Source organism: Kogia breviceps, chromosome 4 (genome assembly GCF_026419965.1).
Source record: "Kogia breviceps isolate mKogBre1 chromosome 4, mKogBre1 haplotype 1, whole genome shotgun sequence".
NCBI classification, from domain to species: Eukaryota; Metazoa; Chordata; class Mammalia; order Artiodactyla; family Physeteridae; genus Kogia; species Kogia breviceps.
The window spans coordinates 72445627-72473181 of record NC_081313.1 but is presented as its reverse complement, the minus strand read 5'-3'; the positions used below and the strand labels follow the sequence as shown (position 1 = coordinate 72473181).

Sequence of the window (27555 nt, the reverse complement as noted above, 5' to 3'; positions counted from 1 at the left end):
TATGCTTTACTTTTGCTGATCAACTCTCAGTAAATATTGAAATGAAGGTAAATGCACTCTTCTCACTTTTGAGAAACTAAACTTAGCAAATACAATAAACTGAAGCACTAGAAAAGTATGGGTATTCAATAACCGTTATTCCCTAAAGGCCAATGAGCTTGAATTCACAATAGTTTCATTTAACTAAGGATTTCAGTATTACATTCCAACATATTCCTGTCTTTGTTTTTCAGCATAATATTTCTTCTCATTGTGATGATGATTAAAACATTACTTATAACTACTTTGAGTCAAAAGAATATGTTATAATCTAAGTAAGGAACCATGTAAGGAACCATGCAAATTGAACAGTGTGCAGATGGGTGCCAACACATAATTAGAAGAGACAAAAGGAATCTTCCAGTCTTACAACAAAATACTCTATTCAAACAATATGCCTGAAGTATATTGGGAAAGCAAAACTCACAGATCATTATCTGAACTTCTCTGGACCTAAATATGACTGGAGACCTCACAAGAACTCAAGTTCCTTTCCTAGTTAGGGCAGCAGCATTCCAGGATGATCTTTTGCCCAACTAGTATAAAATAATTTTTCCTGTGCCCAGACCTGCTCAGAAGCAAAGTAATAATGAAATGTCTTACTTAAATACTTTTTTAAAATATTTGTAACAAATGTTTAGACAATCTGTTTGGTTTAAACAGATTTTGTGGGCTAAGAAATGCATCCTAAGTTAATTAACTATGACCTTTATACATTTTGCTAATACAGAACCATAAGACAGAACCACAGAACAGTAAGATACCCAGCAGAGAAACGGTAAATGGACTGGAATTCAAAATATGAGTTCTAATCTTTGCAAGTAATTGACCTGGGGAAAGTTACTTAAATTCTTTACAACTTGAAAATGAAAATTTTGAATAACTATAGGGACGATAATTAGAGATATGATAGAGTAGTTTCAATTGAGCGTCTTTAGGAGAAACCACCATCAATCAGTGGTGTAACTCTACAGATGAAACCGTGCATTGTGTTTGCTGTGTTGTTTTGTTGTCACTCCCCTGCCATCAGGATTGATGTGGCTACTACTCAAGTAACTGAATCACCTCGGGCTCCGTTCACATTCATTCTGAATAATAGCAACCCTCCCTTGTTAAGGGCCAACTCCTTGCCAAGAACCGTGTGAGAAAACCTCTTTGTCATTATCTCACGTAATCTAACAGCCCTATTATTAACTCAACCAAGTCTGGGAAGCTCAGGAAGGCTAAGCAACTTGTCTAGTGTTACCCATTCATTTCGGTGAGCAGGCTTCTCATTGCAGTGGCTTCTCTTGTTGCGAAGCATGGGCTCTAAGCGTGCTGGCTTCAGTAGTTGTGGCTCATGGGCTCAGTAGTTGTGGTGCATGGGCTCTAGAGCTCAGGCTTAGTAGTTGTGATGCATAGGCTTAGTTGCTCCGCGGCATGTGGGATCTTCCCGGACCAGGGCTTGAACCCATATCCCCTGCACTGGCAGGCAGATCCTCAACCACTGCGCCACCAGGGAAGCCCCTTAAAAACTTTTAAAAAGAAAATTCTTGGAATTCCCCAAGTTTAAAAAAAATCAGTGGGAACTCAATATTTTAAAAAACATATTTTCGGGCTTCCCTGGTGGTACAGTGGTTGAGAGTCCGCCTGCCGATGCAGGGGACGCGGGTTCGTGGCCCGGTCTGGGAGGATCCCACATTCCGCGGAGCAGCTAGGCCCGTGAGCCATGGTCACTGAGCCTGCGTGTCCGGAGCCTGTGCTCCGCAACGGGAGACGCCACAACAGTGAGAGGCCCTCGTACCGCAAAAAAAAAAAAAAAAAAAAAATTCTAGCTCTCTCACTACCAAGAAGGCTCACAGCAGCATCTTTGTCAGCCATGACCTCTCATGCCTATCTCCAGAACGTACATTCAGATCTCTGAAGCTCTTTTTGATGAAAGAAATCAAGTTCTTAGACAACAGTCGATTGGATGTCTTAGAGCAGGAAAAATCAAGATGGCTCTAGAACACAGGTTATTGCTATAAGCAAATAAGCATCCAGAGATTTTTAAAGCAATATGAAAAGACAAAAGACTAGTTTAACAGATCTTTCAGTGTCCATGACATGACTATTTGAGTTGCAAAAAGAAAAGCATTTAGTAAGCAATTAAAATTAGTTGAATTTGAATCTATAATGGTACTTAAAGGAGGAAAGTAACTGTAATGTATTAAAAAATGGTTAAAATGAAAAATGTGAGTATAATAGTGTGTACCTAATATTTTATTAAGTTTAATGTGTAGGAGAATGTTAACGTATCAAGACAGTTATATCTTTTATTAAGTATATATTCACTTATTAAGGAATGATAAACATTCTTCTCTTTGTATGTTAGTAAAGAGTTAATAAAAATGTTAATAAAACAATTATTCCTAGAAAAAGTAAGAATTGCACCAAAAATAGGAATAAATTATTAGAACCTGTGAAACACATACAAATGAAGATGAAAACAAGTAAGAAGTTAAAGAGTACTGTTGGTCACACAGAAGTTGAAAGATGATGCAACTGTATGTTTGTTTGAATACGACAGAACAGATGAACTGCAGAGATGCACTAAGATCACATAATTGTTATCTCATTTCTTATGCCTCTAAGTTGCCTTACTAAATATTAACAAGATATTAACAAGGCAGGTCTATCTTTACAATACCACTAATAGACCAGGTCCATGTTCAACAGTGACAGGGCAATGGTTAAGTTAAAGCTGACACTGCAAAATTTAAAGAACAAATCATTCTGAGGAAAACACATAGTGTTGAAAATTTAACTTATAAAGCATGAACTTAAAAAAAACATGTTGATCTCACAAGTCAAGTCGTAAAATGAACCCCAATCAGATGACCAGCAATTCTCATTTGAAACAGCTTCAGAGAAGCACCAGGACCTGTGATCCTAACAAGAACAAAAAGTTCTTGATAACCAAGAGCATGTAACCTTAAGTGATCTGAGACGATTATTCTTTCTCTGCTGGAACCAATAAAATTACTACAGTTCTGGGAGGGTATGAAAATATGTATCACTGTAATCTTTTTTTTTTTTTTTTTTTTAATTTTTTCAGAGCACAGGCTCCAGATGCACAGGCCCAGCAGCCATGGCTCACAAGCCCAGCTGCTCCGCGACATGTGGGATCTTCCTGGACCGGGGCACAAACCCGTGTCCCCTGCATCGGCAGGCGGATTCTCAACCACTGCATCACCAGGGAAGCCCCCACTGTAATCTTAGAGAAGGTCAATATAACTGTTTCAGTAATTCTCAGAAAGTGAAAAAAACAGGTAGAGAAAAAATGAATAAAGAGTTAAATCTATAGGGTTGTTATTTAGAATGAGTTTAAATATAGCTATACATTTGGAAATAATTTTATTTGTGCAATGCTTTTTCTGCTGTTTAAAGTGTTTGGCATGTACAAAGAAATCATGATATTTTTGAACATTCATAATATTATGGCTAGTTTTTGTATAAATACTTGAGTTTAATAAATTAAGTAGTAGACAAAGAACAAATACTACTGAGTGAGTGCTCCTTAGGCATTAAAGTATCATGAAATAGTCATTAAAAAAAGCTACACACGATTACTAAATGACTAAAGCTCTGTTAGGTCATCAGTGACTGATACCGTTTGAATAATGGAGGTTCCTTTCGAAAGAGGGGGCAACATCTGGCTCCTGGTGCCATGTGCAACATGAACCAATAGAAATTTATCCAAAGGCTCATCAAGCATGGCCTCAGTGCTTCTTCAGTGGGTCAGAACTGAACTCACTAGAGAACGAGAGAACTTTCATTCTGGATGAAATCTATGAATATAACATGATGTGACCAAATATATCAATATGATAAAAGCAAAAAACTAAACATTCAGAGTAATCAGAGGTATTAATCTGGCTGAAAATGACTCAAGGGATCATTCACACAATGAGCAGGTGGGCCAGGAAGAATCGTGGAAATGACAAGAAACAGAACAGAGAAAACTGATGAGCTTTTCTTTTAGCACTGAGATACAAGCTTTTTTGTTATTACTGACTTACAACATTGTGTAAGTCTTAAGTGCACAAGTGATGAGATTATTTACAAAAATTCATAATGTAATAAACTCTAAGTGTGACATCTATTGCTCATCTAAGAGATTTAGACATTATGGCTAGGCGAGACACAAAGAATCTCCACATAAGCAATGTGTAAGTTTCAACAAAGTGGCTTTAAAATGATTAATTGTAAAGAAATATAATCAGAATTTGCCAATACTGTGTCTCATAGTGTCTTACCTTCCCTGGTTTGAGCTCAATGGTGATAAAACACTTTGTTTGACCCGCTGTACAAATTGTGGTCCCTGACACAGACAGAAAGGCATCTATCAGGTTCACACCATCTTTTTGGAGCACAGCAGCTGTTTTGTTAAACGTGACTCGCCAAAAGACCTTGACATCTTCAAAGGCTCTAGGAACAAAGCAAAACCTATGCAAATGCAGTCAGAGTGCATTATTCCTGTAGCTAATGCAGAATGTGTTATCACTGTGCCTAAGTGTACCTCTTCATCCAAAGCAGAGCACTTACTCTCCCACTGATAATGTCAAAAATAACCAATTCTCCCCACTACAATTAAGAAATTAAGGCCAGAGTTTACATGGCATTTCTTTAACCACACTTTATTCAATACAAATTAAGTATTTATTGAACTATGATTCCTGACGCTATATACCAGAAATATGAAAATAAAAATGATAGAGAACTTTTGCCTTCAAGTAAGTGTTCCTCATTTGTCTTTTAACAAGAATCCTTCTAAAGGAAAAACACTACTGCCAAAATGGTTGTTACTATACAAATAAAGGGCACGAGATGACCTACATATTCAGAGAATATTTAGACCCAAAATGGAAAAGGTAATACAAATACATGTACAGGTGTGCATACCAAGTGCATGTACACGATGAACACTCATGTATACTATACTGTACTAAGTTGCAAGCAAAACGTTGGTAATCCAAGTCTCCCTAACAGTAAATGGTTGTGTATTCGGAGTGATCAGAGAATAGTAAATACGGTGAAGTGATGACTTACATAATCTAACATCTGTATGGTACTTTATAAAGTACAAAATGTTAAGGCAGCCCCAAGTTATGTTCATAAACCAAGTGTGTTAAATCACAGATTAGGAACTACAGCATCTGAACAGTGACATGCCAAATTCCACCCTACCTTCTTCTACCAACATTTCATCCTGCCTCTACCATTTTATGAATTCAAATTAGATACACCGGATGTTACATCTTCAACGTATATATAAACATACCTGTTTGGCTGCCTTGTGACAATAAGACGCAGTCTGCTGATTTCAGCTCCTCCTCTCAACTCCAGTCCACTCTGGGACTCCTCACTGAATCCTATGATGCCATTGTGAAGATCACTCCCTGAAAAGAAAAAGAGAAGATTACAATATACTTAAGGCTTTAAAAGATCTCCAATGCTTCACTAATCTTTCCAGCTCAGATGGTATAAAACTGAGACATTCAAAAGTGAATGGGGTGGGCGGGAGCTACAAGACTTAATGATCTTTACTAAAAACAGACTAGAATCAAAATGATCACATCAAGGTAGCTGACACTTTGAGAACAGAAGACTAAAAAAAAGAAAACATCATATCCTGCTCCCCATACTGACAACATGCTCATCTCTCTCTGATGAGGCTCTACTTTTAATTTCATAGTCCTTGATACTACTGTTTAAAATCAGTGCATCCTGACAGAATATAAGTTCTACTGAGAAGCATCTGTTTTATTTACTGCTGTATCCCTGGTACCAAGAACAGTGTTTAATAAATATTTAGTGAATACATGAACTCCATCTGACTGTTTACTTTTCTATAAGAGAGTTGACCCAAAAGACCATTTATGTTTCACATTTGGTTATTTTCCCCAGAGAAAAACAGAACAATTAAGGAACTCTTGAGAACCTCTGAGTAAAAGAAACTCCTCTGAGCAACTCTTGAGGTTACAGGCACCATCATTCTACAAAATTGTGTTTAAACTGGAACAAACCTAGGGCCCACACTACACTGAAATAGTCACTCCAAATCCTTGCCAAAATGTAAGCTAGCTTCTCAGATGAGAGAAATACCAATAAACAGTTCCTGCTGCTTTCTATTTCTCAATGACTCAGTTTTGCAAAGTGATCCTAAAAGCAATCATCCAAAGCAATCAGCCTCAAAAACCATTTGTACCCCTCACCCTGAAACCTGACTCCTGAGATTCCAAGTAGACAGAGCTTCTGTAAGGAAACAGAAACCACTGAACTGTCCCGAAAGGGGAAAGCTAGTGGTTACCAGCCCCTATTTTGCAGGTCTGAAGTGTGAGTAAATGTGGAGACGATGGCTTAGGGACATGGAGGTGATGTACCACTTTTGTCCTGGTGCCTCATGTGTGTTTTGTCTCAGCCAGATGCCCATCCACATCCTCACCAATTAATCACTACAATCGCTTCTTAGCCCTGCATCAGAACCAGACCTCAACTTTTTTTCTTCAGCAGCAACTGTTTTCTTGTCACTTTTAATGGGAATTTGGTCTCTCAGTTAATAATAGATTATAAGCTTCCCACAAGCAGAACCTTCATTTTCTTTTTCAATGCAATAGCAACTAGCATGGTTCTAAAGAGTATAATACTTCCCTTGCCACATCTGCAATAATAAAGTTGATGTCAAATCTCTAATAAGATGAAACAAAACTTCTAATGTGCCAATGATCAAAAACAAAACAAAATAAACTATTTTCCCCTGATTTATCTTGAAAGTTTGTTCTAAAATCTAAATGTGAGAAGATTATGAAGATTAAAGGTAAGAGGAATAAAAATAAGAGGAATCAGCAAAATTAATGATATAGTTAAAACAGAAATACTATGTTAAAATAAAAAGCCAGGTGAGGAGGGACTTCCCTGGTGGCACAGTGGTTAAGAGTCCGCCTGCCAATGCAAGGGACACAGGCTCGATCCCTGGCCCGGGAAGATCCCACATGCCGTGGAGCAACTAAACCAGTGCGCCACAACTACTGAGCCCATGCACCGCGACTACTGAGCCCATGCAACACAAATACTGAAGCCCACACGTCTAGAGCCTGTGTTCTGCAACAAGAGAAGTCACCTCAATGAGAAGCCCATGCACCGCAAGGGAGAGTAGCCCATGCTCGCTACAACTAGAGAAAGCCCACAGCAACAAAGACCCAACGCAGCCAAAAAACAGAGTAAGGGAACTTAGGGTACATGACATGCAAAAGTGCTGGTGAATTACATCATGTGACACTAAGAGGAGCCAATCATTTGCCAAGTATGTATGATGCCATGTGTTAGGTAGGGAAGTTCTCAATTAGAGAACTTCATCGAGGCTCAACTGAGTGACTGGTAAGTTAGGCTCAGAGATAATAAATGGGAATTTGCCTGGTGAGTTAGGCTCAGAGCTGATGCATGGGTAGGCACTGGTACTCCATATTGATATAGTATCAGCACGCCATATTGGTATGCATTGGTATGCTAAACTGACTGAGGAGCACTTCCATTCCAGTTGGAATACAGCTGCTGTCTTGAGCCCCCAGAGAACCCTCTGTCACCACCCTAACCAGTATGAGATCTCTCTGTGATCCAGTAACTAATGAGGTAATGTTTGGGACAGCAAAAAGCCTCCAGCAACCATTGTGATTGGTCTGTGCCTCTGTCAAACTAATTGCTAAATACTTTGATTGTCAGCTTTGGTCTTATTCAAATAAATGTAATAAAATATCTATTTCATGGAATGGGGGAGGAGGCTGTTGAGTGCCAAAACAATTTTAATAGAAATATATAGATGGCATTAAGCTAATGTGAATCAAAATCAGTAAGTAACTTTGAGAATAGAATTCGACTTTACAATATTCAATAAACTGAAGGAATAGGAATAAATGACAGTTCTAATTGGTGTAAATTTGCAGGGTAGCATAAATGAGATGATGCTGGGTATAAAAGTTACATGATTGTAAAATTATGACTGAATTATAACTGAATGGCTAAAATAAATAAAATTCTAGGAAGCACCAAATCCTAAAAGGGGATCATAAACATGTTTATTCTAAATATTTCCTTTTATAAAAAACAAAGCATAAACACTAAATGATTTAATAATTCCTCAATTAATGGTTGAGCTGGGTCAAAATATAGGCTTCATATCTTTTAATTTTCTTTTTACTGTGTTTTACCATAGTGTTATCTGAAACTCTAAAACACTGTGTAAAACTCATAACTGTTTGTATGAAAGAGTAGAGTAGGTAAGAATCATGAGACAGCCTTGTCAATACTCTAATTACAGTAAGGTATTGACAAGCTGAGCTAAGCCACTTAAAGAAATATAGTATGATTTCAGAGGAAAACTGCAAATTATCACCAAAAAGTTTTATAACATGCATGAGGAACTCTATATATGCACACACCTGCCCAATAGTACAAAACGTATATAAACTGCACTGGTTCAAAAGCAGAACAAAAGGAAATAGTTTTAATATATTTCCCAACAGATAGAAAGAATTTTCTGACAATGAGATCTTAGACTCTGGGACAGATTAATGAAAGTGGTTGGGAAATTCAGAATGAGGTTTCAAAACAGGACAGGCAATCATGTTTGGGTGATTAAGTATATTTCAGAAGAAGTACATGAACTTAAGTATTTTTAAGGTTTTCCCTTTATTGTGAAAGTACAGATTTATAAATTGTTTAATTGTTTAGCTGGCTCTGAGCTAAGTGACATTTACAGTCCATTAAACTCTAGCCTGGCACCCAAGAACATGATGAGTTTATGTTATGGGTTCATGCCACAGGAAAACAAAATTTTAGTGATTCACTATGGGTAAGTCAAGTAATTCACCTTCTTAAATTAAAGATAGAATGATCTTATTACAAATTCTGTACCACAAAAGTACATTTTTAACTCCATCACTCCATATATATACCTGTAATAATGATCATGGCAAAAGCTGCAAACCCACTGTCATCCTTTCCCTTCACAATCTGTGCTCCCCCTTGTGGGTCTGTGAGAAACACGTAGAAGAATTCTTGTCCCTCAGGCTCATCATCATCCAAAATTTGAACCAATACTTTATGTTCTCTTTCTCCATCTACAAATGTAAGGATAAGAGTTTGCTCTTCAAAATCTTCTTCTTCAGTTGCCCACGTTAGGTTGGAAATGCCATGGATGTCAGGAAAGGGCAATGCATTTGGTTCCTTCTGAGAAGATCTTTCACCAAAAGTCTTAACTGTTATACTGACATTGCCAGTAGACCCACCGGTTCTTCGGACAAGAACTTCTGCAGCGTTAAACGTGCCATTCTTCATTTCTTCTTCGACGTAAACAACAGACGGCCCAAGACTAAATGTTCCATGAATGGAAACATCTGCAGTTACAGTGGGCACACCAGGCTTCTCAGACACAGCAGACGTACCAGGAAGGGTGACAAGGTTCTCAGGGATGGGAGACACACCAGTCGCCTCAGTAACAATGGCAACCACTTCGGTTGTGTCAGGGTGTGTGGTAGACAAGTCAGTTTTTAGAGGAAGAGCTGTGTCCGCTGCTATAGCCACAGTTGTCTTGGGGAAAGACACATCCATTCCTGCCAGGTCATCATTATCCAATATTGTGATCACTGCCACACTGAAATCTAGATTCAGGCGAGGTCTCTGATTAGCATCAAATTTTTGTAATCCTTTCATTTCCACGGAAGTTAGATTAATGTAAAAAATTTCTTCTATCTCAGGAAGCTCATCATCAATAATAGTTATTTCAAAAGCAACCTCAGCGTGGAACTCTCGGAAAAGCAGCTCCCCATTCTGAACAGGCTCAAAGTCTTCCAGGGGCTTTGCCCTTCCTGCAGTTGTCTGATAGGAAACTTTAATAAGATCCCCGTGGAACCCAAACAGTCTTTGTACGTGTAATGTGATCATCTGTGTATCCTCTGACACTATGACATTTCTTGAACTAGGGGAAAACTGAAAGACTCCCATTGGTTCAATTTCAGCAACGGTGAAACCTGATCTGGAAAAAAGAATTAAACCATGAGAGAACTGATGAAAAATAGGAATACCACTGTAGAGATTCATCTTTCACACACGTAAGATACTGCTCATGAGGACATCTTAAAAATGACATGCCCTTTCAAATTCCATAAAACCCTATTTACTTATTGATGAATATACCAGAGCACAAGAAAGGTAAGAACAGGAGCTGCAGTCGCAGGTGACAGGACCTAACAAGGTCCATATATATATATATATATATATATATATATATATATATATATGGAGAGAGGAGTGGGGGGCAATGCCTGGCCTAGGGTAAGCACTATAAAACTGTTAGCCTGAATCACTTTGCTGTACAGTAGAAATTAACACAACATTGTAAATCAACTATACTTCAATAAAATAAATTTAAAAATAAGAAATAAAAAAAACTGTTAGCTATTATTTTTACTGCTAAAGAAAGGTATGTGAATTTGTTAACCTAAAATACAGCGTGTCCAAACACTTTCTGAATGGCATATGTATAATCAAAAGCCATATTGGATTCCACCAACCACTATCTCCCATACATAAATATGTATACAAACACACTTGAACACACACTGGTTTTGCCCACACATTTTTCCCAGTTTCCAAATAAGTAAACTAAAGAACAGAAAGATCAAGCAACTTTCCCAAGGTCACACAGAAAGTAAGTGACACAGCCAGGATTAAACCGAGGAGTCTGGCTCTAAGATCTGTCCTCTGCTGTTCTGATCAAGTCCATCCCACGTGTGAGAAAAGTCAATTGCTTTTGACCAGGACGTATTTATCTGCAAATATACTGATATAAATTAAACTCAAAAGAACTACTAGTTCAAGTCACATTATTATCCTACTACGATTTCTTACTCTTACTCTTTATCTCTTGGAGAAATCAGGTATTTTTGGCTACCTTTCAGAAGACAGTTTCCTTTAAAAATAGGTGACTTTGCCATCATGGTTCGTTTTGGAGATGTCACCTCAGGCCAACATTCTTGAGTGAGAGGTCATGATAAACGCTCTTCAAGCAAGCAGTGGGTGGTGGCATCTTTGGCAATGCAGGTCATATATTGCTCTACACTAAAACTGTTTTTGCCTCTGCTTCAAGGAGAGAGATCCTTGTGTCTTTTTTTTGTTTCAACTGGTAAATTCCAGCTTATTTCTCAGAGACTTTCTTGGCTGAAAATCAAGTTGGTCTTACCGAAGCTGAGCCCCACCAGGGGCACTGCTCTGCACTCCTGAGAGGTGAATGACAAAGGCCTCTGGCTGACCAGGGCTAGGAAATGTCCACAGCAAGACTCTTTTACTTTCTTCTCCATGGGAAAATGAAAGACTCCCTGACAGGAAACATGAAAAGGGAAGTTGGGTTTCATTTCTGAGTTCTTAAATTGGGATTCAACTCTTAAAAATATAGTGAAATCTTTCCTTTTCCAAAATTCTATGACAGTCTACAGAAGGTAAAGCATTTAAAAAGTCAGTGGGGGAGGGAGTGTAAATAGAGGAAGGTCCGTAGACCACACACACCTTGCCTTTAATCATGCCTACTTTACAAGGTAGAGGTCAAACCATCTAACTTTTGCATCTCACTGATCCTCAAAGAGCTTACAGTATAACTAAAAATAAAGTAGATGAAATAACAGCTGCTCAATTGTCAGAAATATTCAGATGAACATGTAAATGGATATAAAGGTGTGTCTTTGTTGATTATCGTATGGGCCACATTAGGTTTTTAGAACTACTTTTAACAAACTCCTCAGGTATAAACAGAGTAGTCTGCTTAGTGACCATTATTTCCAGGTGACGTATGAAGTTTTCCATTTGAACGAATAAAGCGTCTCTCATTCTCACCAAGCAGCCTGTGAAATTCTGATCACTTAAATCTGAAAGGACTGTATTAGAAGGCTAATAGCTCACTGTCCAGAGTAAAGAGGATCCAGGAAAATTAGTGGCCAATTACACATTTCCATGTTCTATAGGGAAAATCCTAGAAAAGCCACAACTCACCCACTTTGGGGGTCATATTGCCAACAACAACGAATTCGGGGATTTTTAACCCAGGAACATATCCAACCGCCCAGGAAATCTTGAGAGAGCCATACGTGCCTCTCCTAGAAATCACAGCTTGGCTTGTTCCGGCGGTGATGTCCATGAGTGGAAAAGCAGTAGACTCAAATCCAACCTGAGGAAAAACATGCTTAGAATATTTTATTTCTCTCTAAAGGTTCTTGTTTTCTGAAGAGTGGGTTAAAAGTCAACTTTCTCTTTGTTTACACAGTATATTTCCCTGTTCTAAAATATATTCAATTAAAGAGTAGTATTTAAGAAATGACATGTGAAATTTGAAAATTTATTCTATTTTATAATGCTGATTATAGTTTATAGCCTTATTTTTTAATCAAAATGTAAACCCCTGAATTAACAATATCTAAAAATATAATTGTAATTATGGTTAAAGGAAAGATTAAAAATGGCATTTTAATAAGACTTGTTCATGGGTCTTTATAGAACCTAATTTGTCTAGAACTGAAATCTGACTTCTTTCTAAGGTATAATAATAAATTCTTTATTTATAAAGTGAGCACCATGAACTAGATTTTCTATTAAGGTTCTTTTCAGATCTTTGATTCAATACAATATCTTTTTTTTTGAGGATCAGAAACCCTCAAAGATTTTTTTTTAAATAACAATCTTTTTCATCCACACCAAGTAAGATCTGGTTTTCAGGGCAACCTTCCCAGGGTACCCTGGGATTTATAGATGAAATAAGTTCTGCTCAAAGAATAAGAAAAAAAGATTCCTGGCTTCACATTGTTATTTAGACAACTCAGTTTACCTCTTTGGTCCCCATATCTATAAATTTGGAATACCATAGGATCAACAGTTCTATATTAAGACTCATTCTCCCCATTTTAAATTGGAATGGAGAGTAGCAGAAAGCGTGAGAGGGTGCCACAGGACAGCTTCTGAAGCCACAGAAAAGAAAAAACAACTTCAATTTGACACCAGCCTAGATTCCTTACTACAGTGAGTCTTCTGGTTAGCAATTGCCAAAATCTTTGGCATATCTGAGCTCATGCTTGCCAAATGGCTAGAGGCTATTTGAAAGTGTCCAAGGCATATCACACACACACACACACACACACACACACACACACACACACACACACCCCACATAAAATACTCGTAAGGAGTACAGAGGATACACCAAGGACAGGAATACTCCATGACTGGCCCTGATCTGGCCCTTTGACGTGACATAACGTTGTGACAACATGCATGGACAAGAAGAAAATAGTTTACTACACTGAAAGAAGGATTCAGGTTGAAAGGAATCTGTTATAACAACCTGTGAACGAAAAGAAGGTAACAAAACATCAAACATCAAAGCATTAAATTCTATACTCTCTTTCCTTCTTTTTTTTTTTTTTTTTTTTTTTTTTTTTTTTTTTTGCAGTACGCAGGCCTCTCACTGTTGTGGCCTCTCCCATTGCGGAGCACAGGCTCCGGACGCACAGGCTCAGCGGCCATGGCTCACGGGCCCAGCCGCTCCGCGGCATGTGGGATCTTCCCAGACTGGGGCACAAATCCATGTCCCCTGCATCAGCAGGCAGACTCCCAACCACGGCGCCACCAGGGAAGCCCCCCTCTTTCCTTCTTGAACAGAGGAGGTGTAGAAAGAAGACAATTCCTCTCAGTTTATTTTAATGCTGGTGGATTCCACTTTAGGGAGCAAAGCAAATTCATTCCCTGGGGAGAAGCAGCCCAGGTGGGGGTAACTGAAGAGCATCCCCTTAATGGCCAGAGACCCTGTTACACAAGCTGGTGGCCAGATCTGCCCACACTCCTGCCCCTCCACCTGCAAAGATTCCACATCCTGGTCAAGGAACTGAAGGAACTCCCACCTGAAGGAGCAGGATGCACGCTTATCCCTTATTATAGTTTATAAAATACACACATTACCGTAGCCAGAGACAGGAGCCCTGTCTTGTTCCTACATTGACAGAATTGGCCTACACAGGAAGCAAAGCCCTCAAGGTATTCTTTATTCTCATGTGAATTTATAAAGTGATTAGGGAACAATCTTCCCTAAAATGAACTCATGTAGAAGATTCAAATACTTAGGTGCACCACTAGTATTAACCTACATCAGAACAAACTTGCCACAGTAAAAAGAGCCCCACAAATTTAATATTTACAATCTTAGTAAATGAGAAAGTCTGAAATATTAACTGAGGTTTCATTCTAATTTAAATTATTTAGCATAAAATACCTCAATGTTAAATATTCATTTTCAAGAAAAAAACTGAAGTTTTGACTCTAGGTGACTACTATTTTAAAAATTCTAGGACTTCCCTGGTGGCGCAGTGGTTAAGAATACGCCTGCAAAGGCAGAGGACATGGGTTTGAGCCCTAGTCTGGGAAGATCCCACATGCCGCGGAGCAACTAAGCCGGTGCACCACAACTACTGAGTCTGCGCTCTAGAGCTCATAATCCACAACTACTGAAGCCCGAGCACCTAAAGCCCGCGCACCGCAACGAAGCGCAGCCCCCACTCGCTGCAACTAGAGAAAGCCCACGCGCAACAATGAAGACCCAATGCAGCCAAAAAGTAATTAATTAATTTAAAAATTCTATACCTTACATTCTACAAGACAGAAATTTTCTAAAACTCCAGAAAGGAGATACATTTTTCTATCTTATGTCGATAATTGACAAATTATTTTCATATAGTATATCCACAGTGTCTACTTTGATATTCATAGGATTACTTAGATTTAAGGAAATAGTGAATCTTAAGAAATTCTAAGAATCTTAATCCTTCCTGTAAGAGCTGCCCTCTAGTGGTTCCGGGGTAGTACCACACCCAGGGCCAATTACCTGAGAATTGGCAGCTTTCTCAGGGACTGGAAGGACAGCAGATTTTGCTTCCTGGAGAATTCTTGGCATGCCATAGAAACTTCCACCAACAAGCATCACAGTCATCAGTTGCAAGGTGAAATTAGAGCCCAGGGAAAGGAAGACCTATATACAAACAGTATCAATGACTTTTTTAATAGTAAAAAATAATTTTCAAAGAAAAATACTGACAATTGAAATGAGTCATTAGCACTTCCCTCCTTTTGTATCAGTTTCATCAGTATATGCCCTTTCCCCCATGTTACAAAACAAAGCACCAGCAGGAAGACTTTGACACGAACACTGAGAGCCATACAATATTAAAAAAAAAACACAAATTTGCAAATGCTCTCTGTGTGCCCAAATGACCTGAAGAATGATGAGAATCTCAGAAGTAGTATTAGTGATAGAATCACGTTCCAAAAGAATGGAAAGAGCTCACTGGTAAACAGTGTCAGCTCCTAAAACCAGCAAAACTCACCTTCTCCCTTTTCACTGGGTAAAAACTAAGAGCTCTAATGACAGTTACTTAAAACAGATAATGATTTAGGTGTACTGATTATCTGAATACTTTGGACAAATAAAGACTACTAACACCATGTATTAGACTACCAATTTTCAAAGTTTTAGAATCCAACAAAATAGGGAAATTCTGAATTTAAAACCTGGTATTACTTTAAAAGATTTTTTTTTAACACTTATTGATATAATACATTTTTCCATAGAAACCTTGTTATTGATAATGGATAAGCCCCCGTAACCTGGAATATTACTAACAACTCTGTACATCTTTATTTAATGTACAAATAACCATTTCTGTGAAGTCTGTTCTTCTTTTAAATGTAATGTACTTAAACACATATCACACCCTCCAAATGTGTAAAATATGTACTATAGTGGTTTCAAATGTGCAACATGAGGGGAACAGATGTTTTATTCATTCAATCAATGTTCATTTTTTTCAAAATCACATTCACTGAACATGAAGCATAGATCAAGTGCTGAGGAAACAGAAATAAATCATGGTGTCCTGACTTCAATCATGTGCCTCCCTCCTCTCCTTGAAGGGTGTGCCCCTTCCCCATGCAGTTCACTGGCTGGGCAGCTAAGGATGTTTTTGTTCCTATTTCCTAAAGAATGAACGGCCAGATGTCAGCTCAAAGCTCCCAGGCATTTGTGCCTTCCTACCCAACTCTTCTGTTCACGGGCCCATGCAGCACACAGACTTATGGAGTGTGGCAGGTCCCCAAGGTGCAGTAATTAAACATTAAAGTTGAACAGGAGTAATGGTGGATTTTGAGAAATGCTGGTTTGCCTACAGAAGAAAAGCAGGCAGACTAATTTGAAAAGGACCTTGAAGGTTTTTAGGAGTAGAGGGTGTTCTGTTTTGCCCTTCCATGTCCCTGATCCAGGACTGCATCACCAATACCATTCTACATATTTTCCATCATTCTTGATGGCTCTGGGTACAAATGGAGTTTACAGCCCCATAATATCCTGTGTGCATCTTGAACACTGCTTATCTGCTTGCTTTTATAATTGGCTGTTCAAGGGCCTTCTCCTGCACTAGACAGGGAGCAACCTGACAACAGAAATTATGTCTTTGTGATCACTGTAGCTGCTGTGCTTCTCACAATGACTGACACATAGCAAGTGCTCAATAAATATCTGAATAAATGACATGAATATAATCTTATCTTGCATTCTAACTTAAATTCTTTTAAACGTAGACTTGTTTCTTTATCATTCCAATGATTCTTATCATCAGTGAGTACTTCATCTGAGAAGCCTATTGTTACCCAGGTGAGGTAACTGTTCACTCCCTGCTCCTCATGTTAAACCAACATCAAGAGTCTTCTAGTTTTCAAAGCCTAATGGAAACTCATTCTGTCCCAAGACCCATTTGAAGGTCCTTCTCTGTGGCGGACCTGTCCGAAGTCCTAACTTTTATCAAGGTGGTAGATCAGGTAGATCTATATGTAAATTGTAACTAATATCCCAAACTTTAAAGAGCAATGCATTACACCCAGGGTGTGAGGGGAGAAAGGGACTGCTGGAAAAATCCTCCCCTCAGTTTATGTGCATGTCACACATTGCCCTAAATAGTCACCTTGGAAGACTAACTCACATAATAATCTATGTGCAGTCTACACCACACAGAGTGGAATGTAAGAGACAGAAGGAACCCATGCAAATTTAAATACACTAATGAAAGATGTTAAAGTAAGCAAATAAGAGGAAGCTTTCATATATGGGTAAGCTAGTAAACTTTTGTTACTCTTTATTGAAAATAGACAGAAATCATAAAAATAATAGAGCTTCAAAACAGATATTAAGAAATCCATAGATAATTCAAACAGGTATTAAGAAAGCTAAGTATCTTTATCAACTATACCATTAAGCTTTCAAAGTGAAATGAAAAGAGGACTACCATCCTTCAAAATGTCCCAGGTACCACCACAGGAGATAATCTAAAAGTGTCCTCTGGTACAGACTTTCTCAACCATGAGATAATTAATCCTCACAGCTATCATGCATCTCATGCATGAAATAAACTTCTCTGCCATGTATATGGAATGATACTAGTTATCTTCTTGGGAGGATGAAAATAGTTGCTCAAATCACTTTCTGTGGATCAGACTGATAGACTGCTAGGTATCTATCTGACCCACAGAAAATCCATGTATTCCTAGCACTCTCAGCTGATATGTCGGCAGAACAGTCTGCTGTCCTAGGAAGTCTACATATATCTTCCCTTCAACAAACATCTCGTGTGTGTGTGTGTGTGTGTGTGTGTGTGTGTGTGTGTGTGTGTTTGTATAGCACTTGGAACAATTTCTGGAACTGTGAAGTACTAAATAAGTGCCTGCTACTATCTAGACAAAAATAGTTTATCTCCAAATAAGAATATACTTATTTACTTATAGTCTGCAAATACTTCAGTATATGTATTATCCAATAATTAGTATGCATTTTCTAAGGCATTTTTCATGGTTCCATTTAAATATCAGAATAAGACTTTAAACTGATCATGAGATTAACTAGGGCTTTCTTGAAGGAGTTTTATTGGAATGATCAGGAAATTAAAGAAATGCTACAAACCTGACTCTTGACTGGCACTGTGTCCACTTTATATCTGGTGCCATCTTTGACCACCAGCTGCCTCTCTGCATTTTCAGTAACAACAGACTGCTTCTTAGGATCAGATGATATTCGATATCCAACAGTCACATCTCCAAATGTTCCAGCAAGCCGGGTTACATTAATTTGGATGAATCTACTAAGGTTCTGCCCAATAAGTATTGACTGGTGATCTGAATACAGGGCAAATACCCCATGTGGGTCATCATTTGCAGAAACAGAGAACTGTGTGATGCATTTTTCTGGATCAAGTTCTGCTCCTCCCTTTACAGAAACAAGCTGAATCACATAAACTTCCTCTATCTCAGGTACACCATCTGGTAGCAAGTTAACATCAAAGCTGGCCTCACTTTCTCCATCAGCAATGGTGAAAAATCCTTTTGTAGACAGAAAGTCTCCAGTAATATCAAACTCGCTGCTCAATTCCCAGTAAACCTAAAATAAAAGGAAACAAAAAAAATAACAAAGTTATACCATTCAGTATACTGAATCAAAAATCCTTTAAATTAGTTTTCCTCTACTATATACAAAAAAAATTAAGTGTGCATCATTATATTCCAAGTGAAACTTTCCAAGTAGTTAGGTAATTTAGAAAGTATCTTAACTCTTTCAGGCTGTGGTATGCAATTTGCAAGACAGAATTATAAAATTTCATTTCACCTGCTTCTAAAATAACATAATTTGAAAAGATAAAGAGAAACAAGTTAACTTTAAAATACCAGTACCACAAATACATTCATAGTGAACCACAGACAATATTTGAAGGTAAAAAGTAAGTAGATAATCTGACATTGACATTGGAATTGGTTTTGTTTGTTTTTAATAAAAAGAGAAGATTGAGGAGGAGCTTCCAGATGGCGGAAGAGTAAGACACGGAGATCAACTTCCTCCCCCACAAATACATTAGAAATACATCTACGTGTGGAACAACTCCTACAGAACACCTACTGAACGCTGGCAGAAGACCTCAGACCTCCCAAAACGCAAGAAACTCCCCACGTACCTGGGTAGGGCAAAAGAAAAAAGAATAAACAGAGACAAAAGAATAGGGACAGGACCTGCACCAGTGGGAGGGAGCCGTGAAAGAGGAAAAGTCTCAACACACTAGAAGCCCCTTCACAGGTGGAGACTGTGGGTGGCAGAGGGGGGAAGCTTCGGAGCCCCGGAGGATAGCACAGCAACAGGGCGGCGGAGGGCAAAGTGGAGAGATTCCCTCACAGGGGATTGGTGCCAACCAGCACTCACCGGCCCGAGAGGTTTGTCTGCTCACCCGCTGGGGCGGGTGGAGGCTGGGAGCTGAGGCTCAGGTTTCGGTCAGATCGCAGGGAGAGGACTGGGGTTGGCTGCAGGAACACAGCCTGAAGCGGCTAGTGCACCCAGCTGGCCGGGAGGGAGTCTGGGAGAAGTCTGGAGCTGCCGAAGAGGCAAGAGACATTTTCTTCCCTTTTTGCTTCCTGGTGCGCCAAGTGAGGGGATTAAGAGCACCACTTAAGGAGCTACAGACATGTGCGTGAGTCGCAGCTATCAGCACGGACACCAGAGACGCGCATGAGACGCTAAGGCTGCTGCTGCTGCCACCTAGAGGCCTATGTGAGCACAGGTCACTCTCCACACCTCCCGTCCCGGGAGCCTGTGCAGCCCGCCACTGCCAGGGTCCCATGATCCAGGGACAACTTCCCCGGGAGAACACACGGCGCATCTCATGCTGGTGCAACATCACGATGGCCTCTGCCGCCACAGGTTCACCCCATATCCGTACCCCTCCCTCCCCCCGGCCTGAGTGAGCCAGAGCCCCCAAATCAGCTGCTCCTTTAACCCTGTCCTGTCTGGGTGAAGAACAGACACCCTAAGGCGACCTACACACAGAGGCGGGGCCAAATCCAAAGCTGAACCCCAGGAGCTGTGCAAACAGAGAAAGGGAAATCTCTCCCAGCAGCCTCAGGAGCAGCGGATTAAATCTCCACAGTCAACTTGATGTACCCTGCATCTGTGGAATACCCAAATAGACAACGAATCATCCCAAAATGAGGCAGTGGACCTTGGGAGCAACAATATATATATTTTTTTCCTTTTTCTCTTTTTGTGTGTATGTGTATGCTTCTACGTGTGATTTTTGCCTGTATAGCTTTGCTTTTACCATTTGTCCTAGGGTTCTGTCCGTTTTGGGGTTTTTTTTTGGTACAGTTGTTAGCACTTGTTATCATTGGTGGATTTTTTGTTTGTTTGGTTGCTCTCTTCTCCTTTCTTTCTTCCTTTTTTAAAATTACTTGATAAACATTTTTTTATTTTTAATAATCATTTTTATTTTAATAACTGTATTTTATTTTATTTTATTTTATTCTTTTCTTTCTTTCTTTCTTTCTTTTTTTCTCCCTTTTATTCTGAGCAGTGTGGATGACACGCTCTTGGTGCTCCGGCCAGGTGTCAGGGCTGTGCCTCTGAGGTGGGGGAGCCAAGTTCAGGACATTGGTCAACCAGAAACATCCCAGCTCCACGTAATATCAAATGGCAAAAATCTCCCAGACATCTCAATCTCAACGCCAAGATGCAGCTCGACTAAACAACCAGCAAGCTAAAGGGCTGGACACCCTATGCCATTCAACTAGCAAGACAAGAACACAACCCCACCCATTAGCCAACAGGCTGCCTAAAATCATAATAAGGTCACAGACACCCCAAAAGACACCACCAAATGCGGACCTGCCCACCAAAAAGACAAGATCCAGCCTCATCCACCAGAAAACAGGCACTAGTCTCCTCCATCAGGAAGCCTACACAATCCACTGAACCAACCTTAGCCACTGGGGCAGACACCAAAAACAACAGCAACTACGAACCTGCAGCCTGTGAAAAGGAGATCCCAAACACAGTAAGATAAGAAAAATGAGAAGAGAGAGAAACACACAGCAGATGAAGGAGCAAGGAAAAAACCTATCAGACCTAACAAATGAAGAGGAAATAGGCAGTCTACCTGAAAAAGAATTCAGAATAATGATAGTAAAGATGATCCAAAATCTTGGAAATAGAATGGAGAAAATACAAGAAACGTTTAACAAGGGCCTAGAAGAACTAAAGAGCAAACAAACAATGATGAACAACACAATAAATGAAATCAAAAATTTTCTAGAAGGAATCAATAGCAGAATAACTGAGGTAGAAGAATGGATACAAAACCTGGAAGATAGAGTAGTGGAAATAACTACCGCAGAGCAAAATTTAAAAAAAAGAATGAAAAGAATTGAGGACAGTCTCAGAGACCTCTGGGACAACATGAAATGCACCAAGATCCTAATTACAGGGGTCCCAGAAGAAGAGAAAAAGAAAGGGACTGAGAAGATATTTCAAGAGACTACAGTTGAAAACTTCCCTAATATGGGAAAGGAAATACTTAATCAAGTCTAGGAAGCACAGACATGCCAAGACACATATTAACCAAACTATCAAAAATTAAATACAAAGAAAAAATATTAAAAGCAGCAGGGAAAAACAACAAATAACATACAAGGGAGTCCCCATAAGGTTAACAGCGGATCTTTCAGCAGAAACTCTGCAAGCCAGAAGGGAGTGGCAGGACATATTTAAAGTGATGATAGGGAAAAACCTACAGCCAAGATTACTCTACCCAGCAAGGATCTCATTCAGATTCAATGGAGAAATTAAAACCTTTACAGACAAGGAAAACCTAAGAGGATTCAGCACCACCAAACCAGCTTCACAACAAGTGCTAAAGGAACTTCTCCAGGCAGGAAACACAAGAGAAGGAAAAAACCCACAAAAGCAAACCCAAAACAATTAAGAAAATGGTAACAGGAACATACATACTGATAATCACCTTGAATGTAAATGGTTTAAATGCTCCAACCAGAAGACATAGATTGGCTGAATGTATACAAAAACAAGACCCGTATATATGCTATCTACAAGAGACCCACTTCAGACCTAGGGACACATACAGACTGAAAGTGAGGGGATGGAAAAAGATACTCCCTGCAAATGGAAACCAAAAGAAAGCTGTAGTAGTAATTCTCATATCAGACAAAATAGACTTTAAAACAAAGACTATTACAAGAGACAAAGAAGGACACTACATAATGATCAAGGGATCAATCCAAGAAGAAGATATAACAATTGTAAATATTTATGCACCCAACACAGGAGCATCTCAATACATCAGGCAAATGCTAACAGCCATAAAAGGGGAAAGCGACAGTAACACAATCATAGTAGGGGACTTTAACACCCCACTTTCACCAATGGACAGACCATCCAAAATGACAATAAATGAGGAAACACAAGGTTTAAATGATACATTAAACAAGATGGACTTAACTGATATTTATAGGACATTCCATCCAAAAACAACAGAATACACTTTCCTCTCGAGTGCTCATGGAACATTCTCCAGGATAGATCATATCTTGGGTCACACATCAAGCCTTGCTAAATTTAAGGAAATTGAAATCATATCAAGTATCTTTCCCGACCACAACTCTATGAGACTAGATATCAGTTACAGGAAAAAAATCTGTAAAAAATACAAACACATGGAGGCTAAACAATACACTAGTAAATAACCAAAAGATCACTGAAGAAGGAAAAGCAAAAAATACCTAGAAACAAATGCCAATGAAAAAACAATGACCCAAAACCTATGGGATGCAGCATAAGCAGTTCTAAGAGGTAAGTTTATAGCAATACAATCCTATCCTAAGAAACAAGAAACAACTCAAATAAACAACCTCAACTTACACCTAAAGCAATTAGAGAAAGAAGAACAAAAAAACCCCAAAGTTAGCAGAAGGAAAGAAATCATAAAGATCAGATCAGAAATAAATGAAAAAGAAATGAAGAAAACAATAGCAAAGATCAATAAAACTAAAAGCTGGTTCTTTGATAAGATAAACAAAATTGATAAACCATAACCCAGACTCATTAAGAAAAAAAGGGAGAAGACTCAAATCAATAGAATTAGAAATGAAAAAGGAGAAGTAACAACTGACACTTTAGAAATACAAAGGATCATGAGGGATTACTACAGGCAACTATATGCCAATAAAATGGAAAAGCTGGAAGAAATGGACAAATTTTTAGAAAAGCACCACCTTCCGAGACTGAACCAGGAAAAATAGAAATATAAACAGACCAATTACAAGCACTGAAATGGAGACTGTGATTAAAAATCTTCCAACAAACAAAAATATAGGACCAGATGGCTTCACAGGTGAATTCTACCAAACATTTAGAGAGGAGCTAACTCCTATCCTTCTCAAACTCTTCCAAAATATAGCAGAGGGAGGAACACTCCCAAACTCATCTACAAGGCAACCATCACCCTGATACGAAAACCAGACAAAGACATCACCAAGAAGAATACTACAGGCCAATATCACTGATGAACATAGATGCAAAAATCCTCAATAAAATACTAGCAAACAGAATCCAACATCAAACTAAAAGGATCATACACCATGATCAAGTGGGGTTTATCCCAGGAATGCAAGGATTCTTCAATATACGCAAAACGATCAATGTGATACACCATATTAACAAATTGAAGGATAAAAACCATATGATCATCTCAATAGATGCAGAAAAAGCTTTCAACAAAATTCAACACCCATTTATGATAAAAACCCTCCAGAAAGTAGGCATAGAGGGAACTTACCTCAACATAATAAAGGCCATATATGACAAACCCACAGCCAACATCATCCTCAATGGTGAAAAACTGAAACCATTTCCACTCTGAACAGGAACAAGACAAGGTTGCCCATTCTCACCACTATTATTCAACATTGTTTGGGAAGTTTTCACCACAGCAATCAGAGAAGAAAAAGAAATAAAAGGAAACCAAATCAGAAAAGAAGTAAAGCTGTCACCATTTGCAGATGACATGATACTGTACATAGAGAATCCTAAATATGCTACCAGAAAACAACTAGAGCTAATCAATGGATTTGGTAAAGTAGCAGGATACAAAATTAATGAAAGGAAATCTCTTGCATTCCTATACACTAATGATGAAAAATCTGAAAGTGAAATTAAGGAAACACTCCCATTTACCATTGTAACAAAAAGAATAAAATACCTAGGAATAAACCTACCTAAGAAGACAAAAGACCTGTATGCAGAAAACTATAAAACACTGATGAAAGAAATTAAAGATGACACAAATAGATGGAGAGATATACCATGTTCTTGGATTGGAAGAATCAACATTGTGAAAATGACTATACTACCCAAAGTAAACTACAGATTCAATGCAATCCCTATCAAACTACCAATGGCATTTTTCATAGAAGTAGAACAAAAAATTTCACAATTTGCATGGAAACACAAAAGACCCCGAACAGCCAAAGCAATCTTGAGAAAGGAAAATGGAGCTGGAGGAATCAGGCTCCCTGACTTCAGACTATATTACAAAGCTACAGTAATCAAGACAGTATGGTACTGTCACAAAAAGAGAAATACAGATTAATGGAACAGGATAGAAAGCCCACAGATAAACCCATGCACATATGGTCACCTTATCTTTGATAAAGGAAACAAAAATATACAATGGAGAAAAGACAGTCTCTTCAATAAGCGGTGCTGGGAAAACTGGATAGCTACTTGTAAACAAATGAAATTAGAACACTCCCTAGCACCATACACAAAAATAAACTCAAAATGGATTAAAGAGTTAAATGAAAGGCCATACACTATAAAACTCTTAGAGGAAAACATAGGCAGAACACTGCATGACATAAATCACAGCAAGATCCTTTCTGACCCACCTCCTAGAGAAATGGAAGTAAAAACAGAATAAACAAATGGGACCTAATGAAACTTAAAAGCTTTTGCACAGAAAACAAAACCATAAACAAGACCAAAAGACAACCCTCAGAATGGGAGAAAATATTTGCAAATGAAGCAACTGACAAAGGCTTAATCTCCAAAATATACAAGTAGCTCATGCAGCTCAATATCAAAAAAACAAACAACCCAATCCAAAACTGGGCAGAAGACCTAAACAGACATTTCTCCAAAGAAGATAAACAGATTGCCAATAAACACATGAAAGGATGCTCAACATCACTAATCATTAGAGAAATGCAAATTAAAACTACAATGAGATATCATCTCACACCAGTCAGAATGGCCACCATCAAAACATCTACAAACAATAAATGCTGGAGAGAGTGTGGAGAAAAGGGAACCCTCTTGCACTGTTGGCGGGAATGTAAATTGATACAGCTATTATGGAGAACAGTATCTTGGTTCCTTAAAAAACTAAAAATAGAACTACCATACGACTCAGCAATCCCACTACTGGGCATATACCCTGAGAAAACCATAATTCAAAAAGAGTCATGTACAACAATGTTCACTGCAGCTCTATTTACAATAGCCACAACATGGAAGCAACCTAAGTGTGCATCAACAGATGAATGGATAAAGAAGATGTGGGGGGCTTCCCTGGTGGCGCAGTGGTTGGTAGTTTGCCTGCCGATGCAGGGGACGCGGGTTCATGCCCCGGTCCTGGAGGATCCCACATGCCGTGGAGAGGCAGGGCCTGTGAGCCATGGCCGCTGAGCCTGCGCATCCGGAGTCTGTGCTTCGCAACAGGAGAGGCCACAACAGTGAGAGGCCCACGTGCCACAACAGTGAGAGGCCCATGTACCACAAAAAAAAAAAAAAAAAAAAAAAAAGATGTGGCACATATAGACAATGGAATATTACTCATCCATAAAAAGAAACGAAATTGAGTTATTTGTAATGAGGTGGATGGACCGATAGTCTGTCATACAGAGTGAAGTAAGTCAGAAAGAGAAAAACAAATACCGTATGCGAACACATATATATGGAATCTTAAAAAAAAACATGGTCATGAAGAACCTAGTGGCAGGACAGGAATAAAGACGCAGACCTACAAGAGAATGGACTTGAGGACACGGGGATGGGGAAGTGTAAGTTGGGACAAAGTGATACAGCAGCATGGACATATATACACTACGTAATGTAAAATAGATAGCTAGTGGGAAGCAGCCGCATAGCACAGGGAGATCAGCTCGGTGCTTTGTCACCACCTAGAGGGGTCGGGTAGCGAGGCTGGGAGGGAGGGAGACGCAAGAGGAAAGAGATATCGGGATATATGTATAGTTGATTCACTTTGTTATAAAGCAGAATCTAACACACCATTGTAAAGCAATTATACTCCAATAAAGATTTTTTTAAAAAACAAAAAAACTTGAGAGAAAATGGAATGTTTAAAAAAAAAGAGGATATCTAAGATTTCAGAAATTAAGAACTCCCCCCTCCCAAAATATGTAAAAAATTATCTTCTAAGAATTTTTTTACCTCCAAACCGTAGTTTCAACTGAAGAAGTAACAATTAATCACCAATACAGGATAAGAGGTAAGTTTAGAGAGAGAGTTCACAAAATAAGTTTTACTAGCAAACAGATAACCTTGATCTGTTCGATGAATATGCTGATGATTTACAAGAGCATCTCGATTATATTGAAAATAAAGAACATATGCATATTGATCTATGTTAACAGAGTAACAGATCTAGAGCAGTGATTCCAAGCCATGTTTTCTTGAAATGTTTCAAGGATTCCACAAACATTTAACTCAGTTCAAACAATGTTCTAAACTTCTTAAAATAATAAAGACATTTAAAGAGGTATATCCAAAAAGAGAGTATATTAAGACTATGTTAAGCAATTTATAAAAATCATGGATAGGCCTGTTCAGTAGGAAAAGCTTCACATTATAGCAAACAAAAAATTGCAAAATAGTTCAGTCATTTTCTTCATCATTAAATGTGAGAAAGATCTTTTTAACTTAATTGTAACTGAATTTAGAAAGACAGCCAGAGGTTGGTGCTGGCTAGATAATCCAAAGTGCTCCAATGAGCCTTCTCAGCGTGTGTGAAAACTCATGTCACTTCAGTATATCTAAAACTTTAATTCTCCAGAACACGCAGTTTCTCTGTTCCTCTCAACCACACTTGTTAGGCAAATTACTACTCTACTTAAAAATCAAAGGAAAAATGATACCATAATCTCTCCCAAAGTGCCCTTGACTCTTTTGACAAAGAAAGTAATGATCAGGGGCCCTTCCAGAGCTAATGGCTCCAAATAGGTCTTCTCAGATAAAGACTCGGGAGCAAACTGAACCACTCCATTTGGATCACCAAACTTTTGTATCTAGAAACAGAAACAGAGAGCAAAGTGAAAATGTATATAACAGCTATGGATGAAATTACGGTACCCAATATATCAATACACTGATGTATTGTGTATGTTCAAGATAAGCTGAGGAAATGAAAGAAACACAATCATGATACATGGATATAATCCACCTGGCTACCTGATTTTTTAAAACCTTCTTTATTATGCTGATTGTTACCCAAAACAGGTCGGTTCTTATCCCCC

The 27555-nt window shown here is 38.6% G+C and overlaps 1 protein-coding gene across 1 annotated transcript in view; it reads right to left on the bottom strand.

Moving 5' to 3' along the window:
- Window positions 1-27555, bottom strand: part of ADGRV1 (adhesion G protein-coupled receptor V1) — a 558169-nt gene that overhangs the window by 317582 nt on the left and 213032 nt on the right. Inside the window, exons 69-76 of the mRNA XM_067031321.1 lie at window positions 27178-27327; window positions 18095-18568; window positions 14975-15118; window positions 12100-12274; window positions 11297-11432; window positions 9012-10090; window positions 5342-5459; window positions 4317-4488 (exon numbers count right to left, since the gene is read on the bottom strand). Of these exons, the coding sequence (XP_066887422.1) occupies window positions 4317-4488; window positions 5342-5459; window positions 9012-10090; window positions 11297-11432; window positions 12100-12274; window positions 14975-15118; window positions 18095-18568; window positions 27178-27327 (2448 nt within the window). The remainder of the gene's footprint in view (window positions 1-4316; window positions 4489-5341; window positions 5460-9011; window positions 10091-11296; window positions 11433-12099; window positions 12275-14974; window positions 15119-18094; window positions 18569-27177; window positions 27328-27555) is intronic.